This window comes from Jatropha curcas, chromosome 11 (assembly GCF_041381405.1).
Source record: "Jatropha curcas cultivar XTBG-Jc1 chromosome 11, XTBG_Jcur_1.0, whole genome shotgun sequence".
NCBI lineage: Eukaryota > Viridiplantae > Streptophyta > Magnoliopsida > Malpighiales > Euphorbiaceae > Jatropha > Jatropha curcas.
The window spans coordinates 5,416,645-5,430,598 of NC_143161.1; the positions used below are offsets into that span (position 1 = coordinate 5,416,645).

General features: G+C 34.4%; 3 protein-coding genes, 1 non-coding gene and 1 pseudogene across 7 annotated transcripts; 2 read left to right on the top strand and 3 right to left on the bottom strand.

Moving 5' to 3' along the window:
- Positions 1-1,359: 1,359 nt before the first annotated feature.
- LOC105631662 (uncharacterized) lies at positions 1,360-6,950 on the bottom strand. Of its 2 annotated transcripts, XR_002284272.3 has the most exons (5): positions 6,474-6,950; positions 6,146-6,240; positions 3,785-4,158; positions 3,542-3,688; positions 1,360-3,025 (listed from the first exon to the last, which is right to left on the bottom strand). It is a non-coding gene; the product is annotated as an uncharacterized LOC105631662 (transcript). The 2 variants fall into 2 exon arrangements; XR_016318864.1 differs by having other exon boundaries at positions 6,146-6,931.
- LOC105631651 (xanthotoxin 5-hydroxylase CYP82C4-like) lies at positions 1,416-4,157 on the top strand (annotated as a pseudogene). Its single transcript, XR_016318863.1, has 2 exons — positions 1,416-2,362; positions 3,373-4,157. The product of XR_016318863.1 is annotated as a xanthotoxin 5-hydroxylase CYP82C4-like (transcript).
- On the bottom strand, positions 4,216-5,647 carry LOC119369045 (transmembrane epididymal protein (DUF716)). Its single transcript, XM_012213840.4, has one exon. The coding sequence runs from the start codon at positions 5,513-5,515 to the stop codon at positions 4,628-4,630; it is 888 nt and encodes a 295-aa protein (XP_012069230.1). The 5' UTR covers positions 5,516-5,647; the 3' UTR covers positions 4,216-4,627.
- A 394-nt stretch (positions 6,951-7,344) lies between the features above and the next one.
- Positions 7,345-9,823, bottom strand: LOC105631673 (Pentatricopeptide repeat (PPR) superfamily protein). Its single transcript, XM_012213851.3, has one exon. It carries the CDS (start codon positions 9,694-9,696, stop codon positions 7,747-7,749), a length of 1,950 nt encoding a protein of 649 aa, XP_012069241.1. The 5' UTR covers positions 9,697-9,823; the 3' UTR covers positions 7,345-7,746.
- Positions 9,824-11,601: 1,778 nt separating this feature from the next.
- Positions 11,602-13,836, top strand: LOC105631683 (diphthamide biosynthesis protein 3). 2 transcript variants are annotated; one of them, XM_037641725.2, is made up of 2 exons: positions 11,602-12,003; positions 13,500-13,836. In XM_037641725.2, the coding sequence occupies exon 1, from the start codon at positions 11,732-11,734 to the stop codon at positions 11,987-11,989; it is 258 nt and encodes an 85-aa protein (XP_037497653.1). In that variant the 5' UTR covers positions 11,602-11,731; the 3' UTR covers positions 11,990-12,003; positions 13,500-13,836. The 2 variants fall into 2 exon arrangements, with proteins under 2 accessions (XP_037497653.1, XP_012069250.1); XM_012213860.4 differs by having other exon boundaries at positions 11,603-12,003; positions 13,489-13,836.
- Positions 13,837-13,954: the final 118 nt, after the last annotated feature.

Consider the following 13,954-nt stretch of genomic DNA (forward strand, 5'->3'; position numbering starts at 1 on the left):
TTTAAAGTAGTGTGTAGTGTTTTGATAGAGTTAAAACAATATCTTAATTTAATTATAGCATTCGGTAATATAATATATACTCTAGCATTTAGAGTTTAAGACGGTATTTTATGAAACGTTATCTTCATCAATCGTTTAGCATTTTATAATCTTTTTATGATACCTATACCATCAATTGTTTTTACTTTATTCCTCGCTTTTACCTTATTCTTCACTTTTATATTTTTTTGTCATTTTATATTAAACAACTAATTAAACAGTTATTTGTACTAGGCACTTTTATTTTAACTACTGTATAATCATTAATTACTAATAGCTGATATTTAATAGCTAACAACTAATAAAACACTTAACAGCTATTAAAACAGCTAAAAGTTACTAGACTACTAGAACAGCCAAATTTGCCGACAGACAGATGAGAAAATAATTAAGTTTTATTAATTATCCAAATACTAATTGATTATAGAGTCAATTTTTCAACGTTTAAAAAAAACTATTGTAGGATTTTTTTTTTTTTTTTTGGAGTATAATATTGTAGGATTTCCAGTAATTAAACAATTTAAATTTTTTATCACATAAACCATTTAAAAATCATTCAAATTCAGCACCTAAAATTAAAATTATTAGCATATGATATATGAGCCGTAATTACAAGAATATGAAATCCATTAAGGACATATAGATCAACCCAGGAACGGAATGAATAGATATTACAATTAAATGATTACAAATATAATAATTCAATCTGAGTTTCTTGTCGAGACTTCAAATTTGCCATTTTGGGTTGGAGATGATTTGCTGAGTCATCAACTTTAGAGGGTAAGACAAGTATTTAGTCAATTCGTAGAGTTATGGTGTCGGGTCTCTGTCTACAAATAATTGTAACCTTTCTCTGGAAACCACCACGATTCTGTCATAAATCATCACCGAATCGAAATCAAACCATGGTCGATGCTTCTTGATTCTAAATTAATTCAAAATCATATATTTATAATTTAGTTCTAATTTTCTATGTTTTGAAATTAAAACCGCAGGTTTTAGTCTACAGCCGGTGATTTCTTTGAAAAAATAAAATTTAAAATCAAAAATTATGGAAAGTTCGTCCAACTTTTTTTTATTTTTTGTAGTTTATTAAATAAATTTCAAGATTTTTTTATTTACCTCTTTTAGTCTTTTATTAGAAGGAAAAAAAAAAAATCCGACGATTTTCAAATTGTTTTAAGAACAACCCAAAATCGTTGCATTCAAAACCGTCGGTTTCGGAAACGTGTTCCTGCCTATCTCTGTCCTTTCTTTTGATGAACTCTGCCTCCCTGCGGGGCCATAACCGGCTAAAAATAAAGACTAGAGCTATCAACATAACCATGAAAGCAATACCCGTTTTTCTCATACCAGAATTCAGATAAAAAAAAAACATGAAGTTCTTCCTTTATCTACAAGTAACCTTGTACACCATTCTTCTTGCTATAATCCCAATCTTTCTAGCCATAAAAGTAAAACACATCAGAAACGAGAAAAATGAAAACAAGCCACCAGAACTAGCAGGGTCTTGGTCGGTTATCGGTCACCTTCATTTTCTTGGTAGATCAAACCAGTTACTACACAGAGTATTTGGCTCCATAGCTGAGGAACTTGGACCAATCTTCTTTATCCGCCTCGGAATTCATAAAGCAGTTGTAATAAGCAATTGGGAATTAGCAAAACAATGTTTTACTACAAATGACAAACTCTTTCTTACACGTCCAAAATCTTTAGCAGCCAAAATCATGGGTTATAATCATGCTATACTAGGTTTGGCACCTTATGGTCAATACTGGCGTGATATGAGAAAGCTAGCCGTGGTTGAACTCCTCTCAAATCGCAGGCTCGAGTTGCTTAAGCATGTTTGGGATACAGAAACTAAGTTTTTTATCAAACACTTGTATCAGATTTCAGTAAAGAATGGAGGATGTGCTGTGGTAGAAATGAAAGACAAGTTTAATGAATTGGCGATGAATATAATAGTGAAAATGATTGCAGGTAAGCGATCCTTTGGTAGTTATGGCATCACAGACCAAGATTCGAGGCGATTTTCTAAGGCTTTAGCAGATTTTTTCCGTTTAGCTGGGTTGCTCTTGGTTTCTGATGCAATTCCATTTCTGGGTTGGTTGGATTCTTTAATGGGATATGTTGGTGAAATGAAAAGGACTGCAAGGGAGATAGATAGTGCTTTAGGGAAGTGGGTAAAGGAGCATAGAGAAAGAGGCTTAAAGGAAGTGTTAAAGGGGAGGATCAAGATTTCATCCATGTTATGCTTTCTGTCATGGATGATGGTAAGAGCTCTATTGATGAAATTGATAGAACTATTAAGGGCACTTGCTTGGTAAGAATCTAATAATTTTTCCTCTTTTTCTTTTTTAATATATTAGGGAGGAAGCCCGAATTTGAGTCTATTCCTAAACCAAGAGATGCACTATCATTAATTTTTCCTTTTTAAATTGATTATTATATCAGTAAGTTAAACCAGTAAGTGTGATCACCTAGTAATTTTAAATTGAAATGAATCTCTTATACAGTTTAGTATAGTTATACCAGTGGAATACCAAATGGCATTCCAGATAAATGGTATGAAACAACTCAATTGGTAAATGGTTTTCCTTCCCATTTATTGATCAAGATTCAAATCCTAGACTATGTATTTACTTTTTCTTAGATTTTTTAGTTCATGTATTAATCTCTTTATTTACAATGAATAATTATGGGATTAAATATTAAAATTAATGTAAATTCAATGTTATATTATCTTCCTACAGTTAAAAACAAACACTTGGATAATAGCAATTTTGAGGTTTAATATAGAGACCAACATTTCATCCTCCTATGTCCAATACAGATTTGTGTATAAAAGCATCCACTTTCTTCTATACTTTTAATACCAGACAAAAGAAGTTGCTATACTCACCTGTCACTTGCATGCTAAATTTAACTTTGTGCGTTGTGGAACTTACGTGTATTAGTGTCTTAGCAGGATGAGAAGGCAACATATCTGAAAGTAAATAAGAAAGTTGGTTGGACTAAATGCCATTTAGACGAGTTATAGAAAAAAGCTAATAAATTATATGCACTCAACATTTGAAGCCACATTTTCAAGATATTGGTTGTCAAATCACACCTAAGAAGTTTAATAACGCTATCAAACAGCATAATGGACATTGTTATCAACATCTTTTTCATTTTTCTACTTTAATCTACACAACAAAAATAGCCACCCTTATTATATAAATTATCATTTTCTACTTTAAATAATTCGAGTCAAAAACGTTTTAGTTGAAATTTCAAAATTTCAATTTTTGAACCATTCAAAAATTTTGGCTGATATTACATGTATTGCAGAGTCTAATTTTGGGTGGCAATGATACGACGATGATCACTCTTACATGGGCTCTATCTCTGTTGTTAAGCAACAGAAATGTGCTTAAAAAGGCTCAAGAAGAGATTGAGATCCATGTCGGAAAGCACCATCAAGTGAAAGAGTCACATATAAAGAATCTAGTATACTTACAAGCTATTGTCAATGAAACATTGAGACTGAACCCTGCTGCTCCACTCTCAGCACCAAGGGAAGCCATGGAGGATTGCACCATAGCGGGCTTCCACATTCCAGCTGGCACTCGCCTTTTCGTTAACCTGTGGAAATTACACCGTGACCCTAGCATTTGGAAAAACCCTTCTGAATTTCAGCCTGAGAGGTTCCTGAATGAGCACGCTAATCTAGATGTAAGGGGTCAGGATTTCGAATATTTACCTTTCAGCTCTGGTAGAAGAATGTGCCCAGGAGTATCATTGGCGCTCCGGGTTTTGCACCTAACACTGGCTCGGCTGCTTCATGGGTTTGAATTGGGGACGGTATCTGACACTCCAGTTGATATGAGTGAGAGTCCTGGAATGACAGTCCCTAAAGCAAAAGAACTGGAGGTTGTCTTGAGGCCAAGACTACCCGCAGTGCTGTATGAATGTTAAGTTGAATAAGTACCAAGGAAAACTAGAGACTTGTATATGCATACTGGGTGTAAAGAATTCAGGCCAGAAATGCCATCCTCGTTGCATGGAGAGCATATAGTCACTTCATGAGAACAATTCTTTTCATAGCATAAGTAACATTACCGAGATGTTATTAATCTGCATTGTAACACTTTAGTTCTTCAGCAAACAAACAAAGATTTAAGTTTAGTAAACTAGTCAAATGATAAGCATATTTGCATTCCAATTAAATGTTATAAGTGTATTACACATCATAAATGCTCCATATTTTAACCAGAGCTTAGTTATATAACACATGAGAGAAACAGAACTACAAGCTAGATAGTTTTGTGAGGACGACTGGAATGACTTGTCAGCCAGGGCTTATTTGCAATTCCAAAAGTTACATCTACTTTACTATATAAAAGCTGACCCGAAAAGTATCCTATCCCTGTTAAGAGAAGCCATACTGTTTCAATCCCACTTCGGATTCAGAAGGGCCTAACACGTACAAAACTCATAAAAATATGAGCATATATGATAAGCGCTGACAACAAGTTTAACAGACAGGAGAATCAAACTGTTGACAATGGGCATGTAGATGCCCTTCTCATCATAATACAATATCTCAAGGATGAGCTTGTTTGAAGCTATCAATGGCTATAGGGACATCTGTACCTCTAACGCAGAGTTGCTCATACTCAGTTGACTGACCCCTCAGTGCACATCTTGCAGCTAATTTCAGGCATACACACCCAATGAACAACAAAATTCCAGAGAGTATCCAACTGAATTGCAAGTTGGCCAGTGCTCTAGCCTTTAGTTCTGCATCAACAGATCTGCATGCAATTGCTCCATGCATGTCATTTGAGCTGGCCACAGACAACTGTGTAACACAACCTTCAGGTATAAATTCAGGAATCCATAGCACAAAACCCATAATCATAAACCAACACCCTTGAAATACAACAGAAATTGAAAGAATGAGAGCTGCAGGAAAATTGGACGGAAAAGTAGTTGCCGCTAAAGCTGACACAAGAGAAACGAACACTATAAGCTGCAAGAGCCAATGATAATGACCTTCAAGTCCAACATGGTCAGTTGAATGGAAATGGAGAAGGAAAAGTTCTTGACCAAAAACAGAGGTTGCAAGGATTCCACTGACCCCGGAAAGGATATCAGATGAACAGGTTATCTCTGCAGAAAGTGTGAAACCTGCAAATATTGCAAGATGGAGAAACATGGTTGCATGTTCAAAGTTGTCAAGCTTGAAAGCAAAGTGGAGGTACGGGAAGTCCAAAAGTTGCATAAAAATTGCAAAGATGGAGAAAGATAGGATGAAGATAAGCTCCAAACATTTGATACATGAAAAAGGGCCGTAAAATGGGTACCAAAACTTTACAGTAAAGTTAGTAGAGCCTCTCAGGCAGTAGGCTCGGATAGTGTTAACGGAGTGCCATAATCCAAGGAGGATTAAAGCCAAAGCAGGTACAAAGTGCCCTACAAATGTCCCCATGCAAGCTTCTCTTATCTCTCTCCATTGAAATAACCACCAGAAGCCTTAAATACCTGAAGTAGTTGCTAACACATCATAGGAAAAAAATTTTCAAACGGCAGAACAGTATTGCAATCTGTCCAAATTGAGTGCATCTTGCATGTGTTTCCACAAATAAAACTGATAAAAAAGACAAGCATGTAACAGTGGGACATCACGAAAGAAGAAGGGTCCCCCAATAAGAGAAAGAGGAATTTTATAGGGTCACGGAATTTGACGGTGTCACTTGATACTCTAAGAGCATCAAAATAATGAAATTTCAGAAGTGATTCAACATCAGTCATTCAGTTTAATTTTTAACGTCAAAGTCATAATAATCAATGAATAAGAGCTCAATTCTTCTGTTGATTACTATGATTAGGTTTCTGTTGTACCACATAGTCTTTGTGCCATGTGCAAAAGATATGACTCTTCAGGATTCTGAAGGACAGATGATTAACTTATCTGCACATAGTGGAGAGTGACCTGTCTCCAATTTATCAACCATAGCAAGTAAGATGTTCCCACTTAAAGAAATTGACAGTCATATTACAACAATAAAGTTACAGTCATATTACAACAATAAAGTTAGTAAGATTCAAGATATATTACCTTCTACTGTAGTAAGATATGAATGTTTGCATTTGAGTCCAACTCCACTTCAAAAAGTAAAGTTTTTCACAACCAGGAAAAGCAGAATACGAAGCCTGGCAGAATCATAAAAAAGAAATTCATGGAAAGACATTATTGGGACATTTGAAGTTATTTGCGATTCAGGCATTTGGAGACTAGCCTCTTTCAATTTCCCCTCCCTTAACTTTCCTAGAATCATAGTTAGTCACAATGGTATAAATAAAACATTTCATAGAGTTCACCTTTTCTATTGAAATTTCAAATAATATGAAGCCATACCGAGAACAACAGAAGCTATTCCATTTACCTAGATGAATGAAGCCTAAACATCCATAAGCAACTTTGTGATCCAACAAACCAGGGAAGTTTTAAGATGGTCAGGTCCCTCGTATAGAAGGAAGCAATTCTGCAGTTCTATACGTTTCTACTAATGAAAGCATCACTGCAACAGAAACAGAGCCGCAAAAATATTTTCAGTTGCAGGATGAATAAGTTTGATGCGGAAAATGATAGGATAATAGGAAACTATCAAAGCTGAGCATGTTCTGAAGATTTTATATATGAAAAGTTTAGTTCTGGTTCTAAAACTACATCAACCAACAAAGAAACTAGTTTATTATTCAGGGTTTCTGTTTGCAAACTAAAGGGAGAAGTTTTAAACCCTTGTTTTTAGATAAGAAAAAAATGGTAGGATAACCTATTCGTTGAAGAAGCCAGCGAATAGGATATCTAATATTCTAGCATACTTTTAGTACCATTCACCTGAATGACTCTTGTCACCCAAACATATCATGCTGAAGGACCAAACCACACCCCTACTGAGACAAATAACATCATATCTAAGCACAAACAAACAAAGCTGTTACTGCCATCAGATTCCACATTAATGCCCCAATTAGAAACATTCATCATGCAATACTATATAAGCTAACTGAAAGTTAAACTGGGATAGATCCAGCAGGAAGTAAATAAGCAGATGAAATAGCAACATGGTTGCTTTCTTCTCTGACGAATGATTTATACTTGGAAGCATTTCATCAAGATAATTGACAAAACTATAGCTTCATGAAATACTCAAAACATCTAAATCTAAATCATAGTCTAATTGAAAGTACAAAATGGAATATAAGGCTTAAGCATGTCTTTGATGAGAATAAGAGGAAAATGAGGAAATAAAATTTAAAAAAAAAAAGTAGAAGCCGTTTTATTTCTTCCAAGATACACAAAATCATGGGGTTTTGTTTGTTTCCCCTATTAAGTTTCATTACATATATTGCATATCAAATGGTTACTCTGATTAAGCACGCTTCATATATTGATTCCAGCAACTTAGAAATATAAAGTTGTGCAACAGGGGAACTCAGTATATTTACAAATAAGGAAGAAGTTAATTTTAAAAAGTACATATATATATTTGTATTCTCACAGTAAACCGTCTCACTCCAACAGTCAAGTAGTTAATCATAGAGAACCACAATCAGCTTCTCAGTCCACAGTTGCAAATTTATTAGGAAATGCAGGTTTTGAGCTAATCCCCTCAAAACTTCTAACAATTCGAATGTTGTTGTCAAACAAATTGATTATGAATCACTAGTTTTGCGCAAGTCGTCAGCATTTCCCATCGCCTCAATCAAAGAAATGTAAGTGCTATCATCAGGGGCAATGCCTTTACTAACCATTTCTTTGAGGAGCTCTTCAGCATGCTGTCCTTCCTGGTTTTTGCACAAACCCTGTATGAGGGCATTATAAGTAAGAAGTGTGGGATTGAATCCTATGCTCAGCATCTCATCTCTAACTTTAAAGGCATCATTCATATCACCTCTCCTACTATACCCACTAATCAAAGTATTATAACTAATATGATCAGGTTTAATTCCTCTGCTCTTCATCTCTTCAAGAAGCTTGCGAGCTTCTTCAACTTTTCCCTCCCTACAACGGCCTCTCATTAGGGTATTGTATGTCACTTCATCAGGAAAAACTTTCCTTGTATCCATCTCCTTCAACAATGCAAATGCGCGATCTATATTCCCATTAGCACAGTGACCATCAATCAAGGCATTGAACATTATAAGATCTGGAAACACACCTTTGCGGACTATATTTTCAAACAGGTTGTCAGCTTCTCTCATTCTATTCCGTTTATTCAAAACATATATTAGTGATGTGTAAGTTATCCGTGTAGGCTGAATGCCTTTACCTACCATTTCATTGTGAAGGCTAAATGCTTTCTTTGCATTCCCGCATCTGCAATATCCATTAATCAAGATGTTATAGGTTATTGAATCAGGAAATATCCCTTTCTCTCCCATGTTTTTTATCATATCATCAGCTTCATCCATCTTACCTTCCAAAAATAATGCATGAATCAACAAATTATATGTAGACACAGTTGGCAATATACCTCTCTCAACCATCTCATTCCTATAGCCAAAAGCCTTCTCCAAATTCCCTTTATTGCAGTACCCATCTATCAAGGTATTATAAGTCACAGCATTTGGTCGCAAACCAATTTCCTTCATTTTCTCAAGCAGTCCAGATGCCTCCTCAAGTCTTCCTTCTTTACACATCCCACTAATAAGTGAACCATAGGTGTACGAATCAGGTTCAATGCCCTTAGTTTTCATTACATCAAGAATCATTCGAGCACCTTCAACTCTCCCTCTCCAACAATATCCATGAATTATTGTGTTATATGTAACTACATTAGGCTTAACCCCTAAACTCTCCATAAACCCAATAAACTCCTTAGCCTTCTTTAATTTCCCTTCCTTGCACAAAACATTGATCATTATATTAAACGTATAAACAGTTGACTGAATCCTCAACCTAAACATCTCTGCATACAAAACCCAAGCAACATCTGTCCTATTCAACTTCAGAAACAAACTCAACATATCATTACATGTTTCGATCTTAGGAACTGTACCTTTTTTCTTCATCATATCGAAACACATAAATGCATTATCACCTCTCTTCATTTCACAACAAGCCCTTATCAACAAATCAAAAAGAATAGAACTTTTAGTATTTAACTGATCCAGAGCACTTTCCAGCTCATTAAAAACATCCTCAACGGTAGCAATATTACTACTAATGGTTTGTTTCAAAAGTTGCAAGCTAGCTTTTGGGGATGGTGACGGAGAGATTACAGCAATGGCAAGGCATTTGGTTTTGATATCAAGAGAGTTAAATTCAATGTGGGTTGTGAATTGAAGAGCCAAATCAGGTTTTTTTTGGAGGGACAATAAAGTAGCGGAAACAAGGGAGGGTGTTAAGCTTGGAGCAAGGTGTTTGATAAAATGCCAACGAGAAGATTGAATTGACTTGAGCAGTTCTTGGTGGGTAGTTACTGGCGGTGAAGTTGTGGAAAAGTTTGCGTAGATCTTCCGCGTCTGTGGGTGGTCAGTATTCGGGCTTGGAGTTGAAGAGAGAAGTGAATAGCAGTGAAGTTGATATGGGGCGGTGACAAAGGCGGGGTTGAGTTTACTGTGTGCAAGCATTTGAGAATTTAGAACTTTGTAAGGTCCCATATTTAGTGGTAAGGAATTGGATTCCTGTAAATCGATTGCCAAAAGAGAGATACAAGCAGAGAGAGAGAGGGAGAGGGAGAGGGAGAGGGAGAGAAAGAAGACCAGAGGGTTAGGCTATGGCATTGGCGGCTTCAAACGGCAGTCGTACACTAAGCCTGGCAAGTACAGTTTTTTTTTAACTCAAAGTCTCAAACGACAATGAGTAAGGCATGTTAATTTTATTTTTATTTCTCGCATTATTTATTTATTTTTTTTTAGGCAAATAGAGCTTAAAGCATTGCATTGGACTAGGATTGTGTAAAATTTTTTTAAAAAAAATTGAGTTTGATAGAATTAAAGTATTCTTAATATTTTCACAAATTTCTTAGAATTATACATAGAATTTTATGGAATTTGTGAGACTTTTTTTCATAGATTTTAATTGACTGTAATGAAATTAGAATGAATTTTATATATTCAATAAAAATTAATTTCAAACATAATTAAATAAATTAAAAAGTTTTGGGCTCAATTAAAAAACTAAAAAGTAATAAAGGATCAAAAAGTAACTTGTGTCATTTTTTCTGAAATCGTTTTTTTTTTTTTTTTTCTTAGTTAAAACCTTACCATCCACGACGATGAAAGATCTGCAAAAGCCAACAACTGTCACATCAGAAAATAACAGGTATATATATATAGCTCGCGCAAGGAGGCGATGCATATTGAGACAGCCCTGATGCACGGCCTATCGTTTGCAGCTCATGGAGCCAAGCGGTCCGACCACAATAATGATAGATTGTATTCTTCAACTATTTCAGAGCTTTTTCAATTTTTTTATTGGATTAATCATTATCAAATTGAAATCATCCCATAAAACTTACAAAAAATAATTAAATTAATTATGAAGCAACCGCGTTAATATTAATTTTTATCAAAATATCAAATTTTCAGCAAATGAATTAATTCAAAACTAATCTAATAATTAATATATTAATTCACACTTTAAGGAAAGGGATGAAAGTGGTACAAAAATTTTATGGCACCCACTTCTTTTCGCTCCGATTCATTTAAAGAGGATATAAATAGTTATAAATGAGTTTGAAATAGATATGGACAGTTAAATTACTACTGTAACGGATATGAATAGAGAAATTACTATCCATAATAGATACAGGTAGGATATAAATATAAATATTTAGATACCCGCTACTCATCAACTGTTATATTAAACAAGCTTGGTAGTGGGTACCTGTAGGCATTCTATCCATTATTAATAAAAATGTATTTTAAATAAGTTTGAATTCATGTAGTTTAAGATTCGTCAGTACGCTACCACTTTCAAAAGTACTTTAAACGAGAGTTTTACACATATACGAGTGGTAGAACTTAAACAAGTTTGAATACTACACTTAAATGAGTATTTAAATGGATTTAGAATGAATATAAATAGTAAAATTTAAAACGGGTATCTATGCAAGTAGTTTAAATTTTGCGGGAACTCGCTCCACTCTCATCCTTATTAAGGATTCATACTCTGCTAGATTTTAAAAGATTTTTGAAATCTTTGAGTTTGGAGATAATTTAAATTTGCGAATGACTATTTTATTCATACCTAATACTTTAAGATCCAACGAAATCAAAAATTTTATAAAATATTTCTACATCAGTAATTTTTTGAATATCATCGGATTTGTATAAACTTTTAAAAAGTTATAATTGGACTTTATAAGAATACCATCATAATTGACTCTTAAAAAATCATAATTGAATACTATCAAATTTTTATGGATTTTATAAGAATTTGAATTGAATATCATAAGATTTTAATAAACTCTGTAAAAATATAAATTGAATACCATTAAAATTTTATAATATTTTAAAATATAAAAGAGTCTTAACGTATAATACACCACTAATAAATAGAATCGATTCATTCGACTCGTTTATTAACTCAATTGCAGCTCGTAGCCGACCTCACCTCCTCTCTCCTATCTCCAAATCCAAAGCATACAGAGAAAGAGGCAAGAATCCGTTTCGACGAAAGAGCTCGAAAACGATGTCTTACGACGATGTGGAGATAGAGGACATGGAATGGAACGAGGGGCTACAAGCTTACACATACCCGTGCCCTTGCGGCGACTTATTTCAAATCACCAAGGAGGATCTTCGCCTCGGCGAAGAAATCGCCCGCTGCCCTAGTTGCTCCCTGTACATCACCGTCATTTACAACATCGAAGATTTCCTCGACGATGGTAAATCAACAAAGAAGAAGAATATCGAGCCTCGGAAGCAGCAACCAATCGCTGTCGCTTAAAACGGAAGTTCAAGGTTTTCTAAATTATTCGTTGTGTCCTTTTGCGAGTTGATAGGTTAATCGCTAGGATAGTCATATTGTGTTTTAGTCCAATTTTGACCGTGATATTTGTCTGTTCGATTCTCACATAGGATCAAGGGTTGTATGGATATACTTCGAGTAAACAACGATTGGAACAATATTGATTATAGTTTGGTATTGAGATGTTAGTTTCTTTGGTGTTTTATTTTTTATTTTTTATTTTTAGTTTCATTTATGTTCAATATATTTTCTGAAAACTGTAATATTGTCCTTAGATGGATGATTCATCTTTGGTTGCTTTTGTTATGGGTTTCTTTAGTATATGGAGTTGGGTTGTTTTCAGGTTGTTTGAATTGCGAATAGCTCTGGCCTTTAATGGGTTGAAGCTTTCTTAGTATGCTGTTTGTGCTATAATTGGTGAACCAAAAAAAAAACAGAATATGGTGTAGGAAATGTGTTCCATGGATGATTAATCTTTTGGTTGCTTTTTGTTACCCTTTTTTTCATGTGTTAATTTGCTTGATTTCTCGCTACCTCATGCTGCAAATTGGACTAATCCACACGAATTTCATTTCGAATTCATGTGTAAATAAATTTAAGTAGCTGGCTTTGATAGATTTTACTGAGAATATAATCTTAGTGCCTTATACCCTTGTTAAGTTTAGAGTTCATTTGCACATTCTATCAATTTTGATAGAATTTGGTTCAAGCATGCGTAAACCAATTTTGTGGATGTAGATTTCTGAATGAACTTTCATTTATATCAAACATGAAAATGTGAACTTTTCAATGAATTTCATGAAATTTTGTCGAGCTCATTTATATGAAACAAGCTCCTACAGGTTTCTTTAGTATATGGAGTTAGGTTATGTTCAGGTTGTTTGAAAAATAACTCTGGCTTTTTAATGGGTGGAAGCTTTCTTGGTATACTGTTTGAGCTTTATTTGGCAAATCGTGGTGAAGGGGATGTGTTTCGTTGAGCTGGGTCTTAGAAATTGTGAGGATGAAGAAATGGGCACTATTTAAAAATCTGAGGAAACATTTATTCTATCATCCATAGAGTTGAAAACATTTTAGTGTAGAAAAGCAATATTCATCTTATGTTCCAATTGGTGGTTGGCCAAGTTGCTTGTTTTTAGCATTTCTCCTTCTGAAGCTCTTGAACAACTTCTGTGCCCATACTTGTCAAATTCAGTAGAATCTAGTTCTTGCATTTGAAATTTGTTATCATATTAAATGTTTTAGACTAATTGATAGTTTTATCATCTGTCAGCTTGTTTTCCTCTTGCTCTTCTCCGATTTTGTATTGGATGTCATATGTGCACCATCTGCATTTTGTATCATTGTCTTTATGGTTTAATTACTCTCTGCTAATTTTCTGAAAATGAAGATGTGTTTTTCTTGTCGGGGTATGATTTTGATTTATTGTCTTGGTTAGCTTCTTAGTTTAGAATAACTCCTAACTTATTATCCTAAAGCTTCATGCTAGTGACCTTGATGAGAGTAAATGGAGCTTTCCTGGAGAAAGTTTGGTGCCATGGACTGATGACAGAATGTGCAGATAGGCAGAGAGAATTTGTTATCTTGGTGTTCTCACATGGGATCGTATTAATGATAAAATGTTTGGATTGATAGAAAGTGAAGAAACAGAGTGAAACAGATTGATGCTTTTTATTTTTGGACAAGTAACAATAATTGAGAGGAGTGGATTTGATTTCTGGTTTCCTTCTTGATTGACTTTTATTTTGTACAGAGAAATGAGGTTTCACAATGCTGGTTCTATTTCTGGGTTAAAATAAGAACTTGAATTTTATATTATTACACAATCAATCTGCATTTTCTTTTAACATTTCTCATTCCCCATTTTCGCAAAACTAGTCTATTAGTCTAAGAGATTGAAGAGTAATATCCAACCAAACGCAGAGTGAAATCTAATTTCTCCGA

Excerpts from the sequence above, each read along its gene's own strand:
- LOC105631673 (XM_012213851.3), bottom strand. The coding sequence starts at position 9,696 with ATGGGACCTTACAAAGTTCTAAATTCTCAAATGCTTGCACACAGTAAA.
- LOC119369045 (XM_012213840.4), bottom strand. The coding sequence starts at position 5,515 with ATGGGGACATTTGTAGGGCACTTTGTACCTGCTTTGGCTTTAATCCTC.
- LOC105631683 (XM_037641725.2), top strand. The coding sequence starts at position 11,732 with ATGTCTTACGACGATGTGGAGATAGAGGACATGGAATGGAACGAGGGG.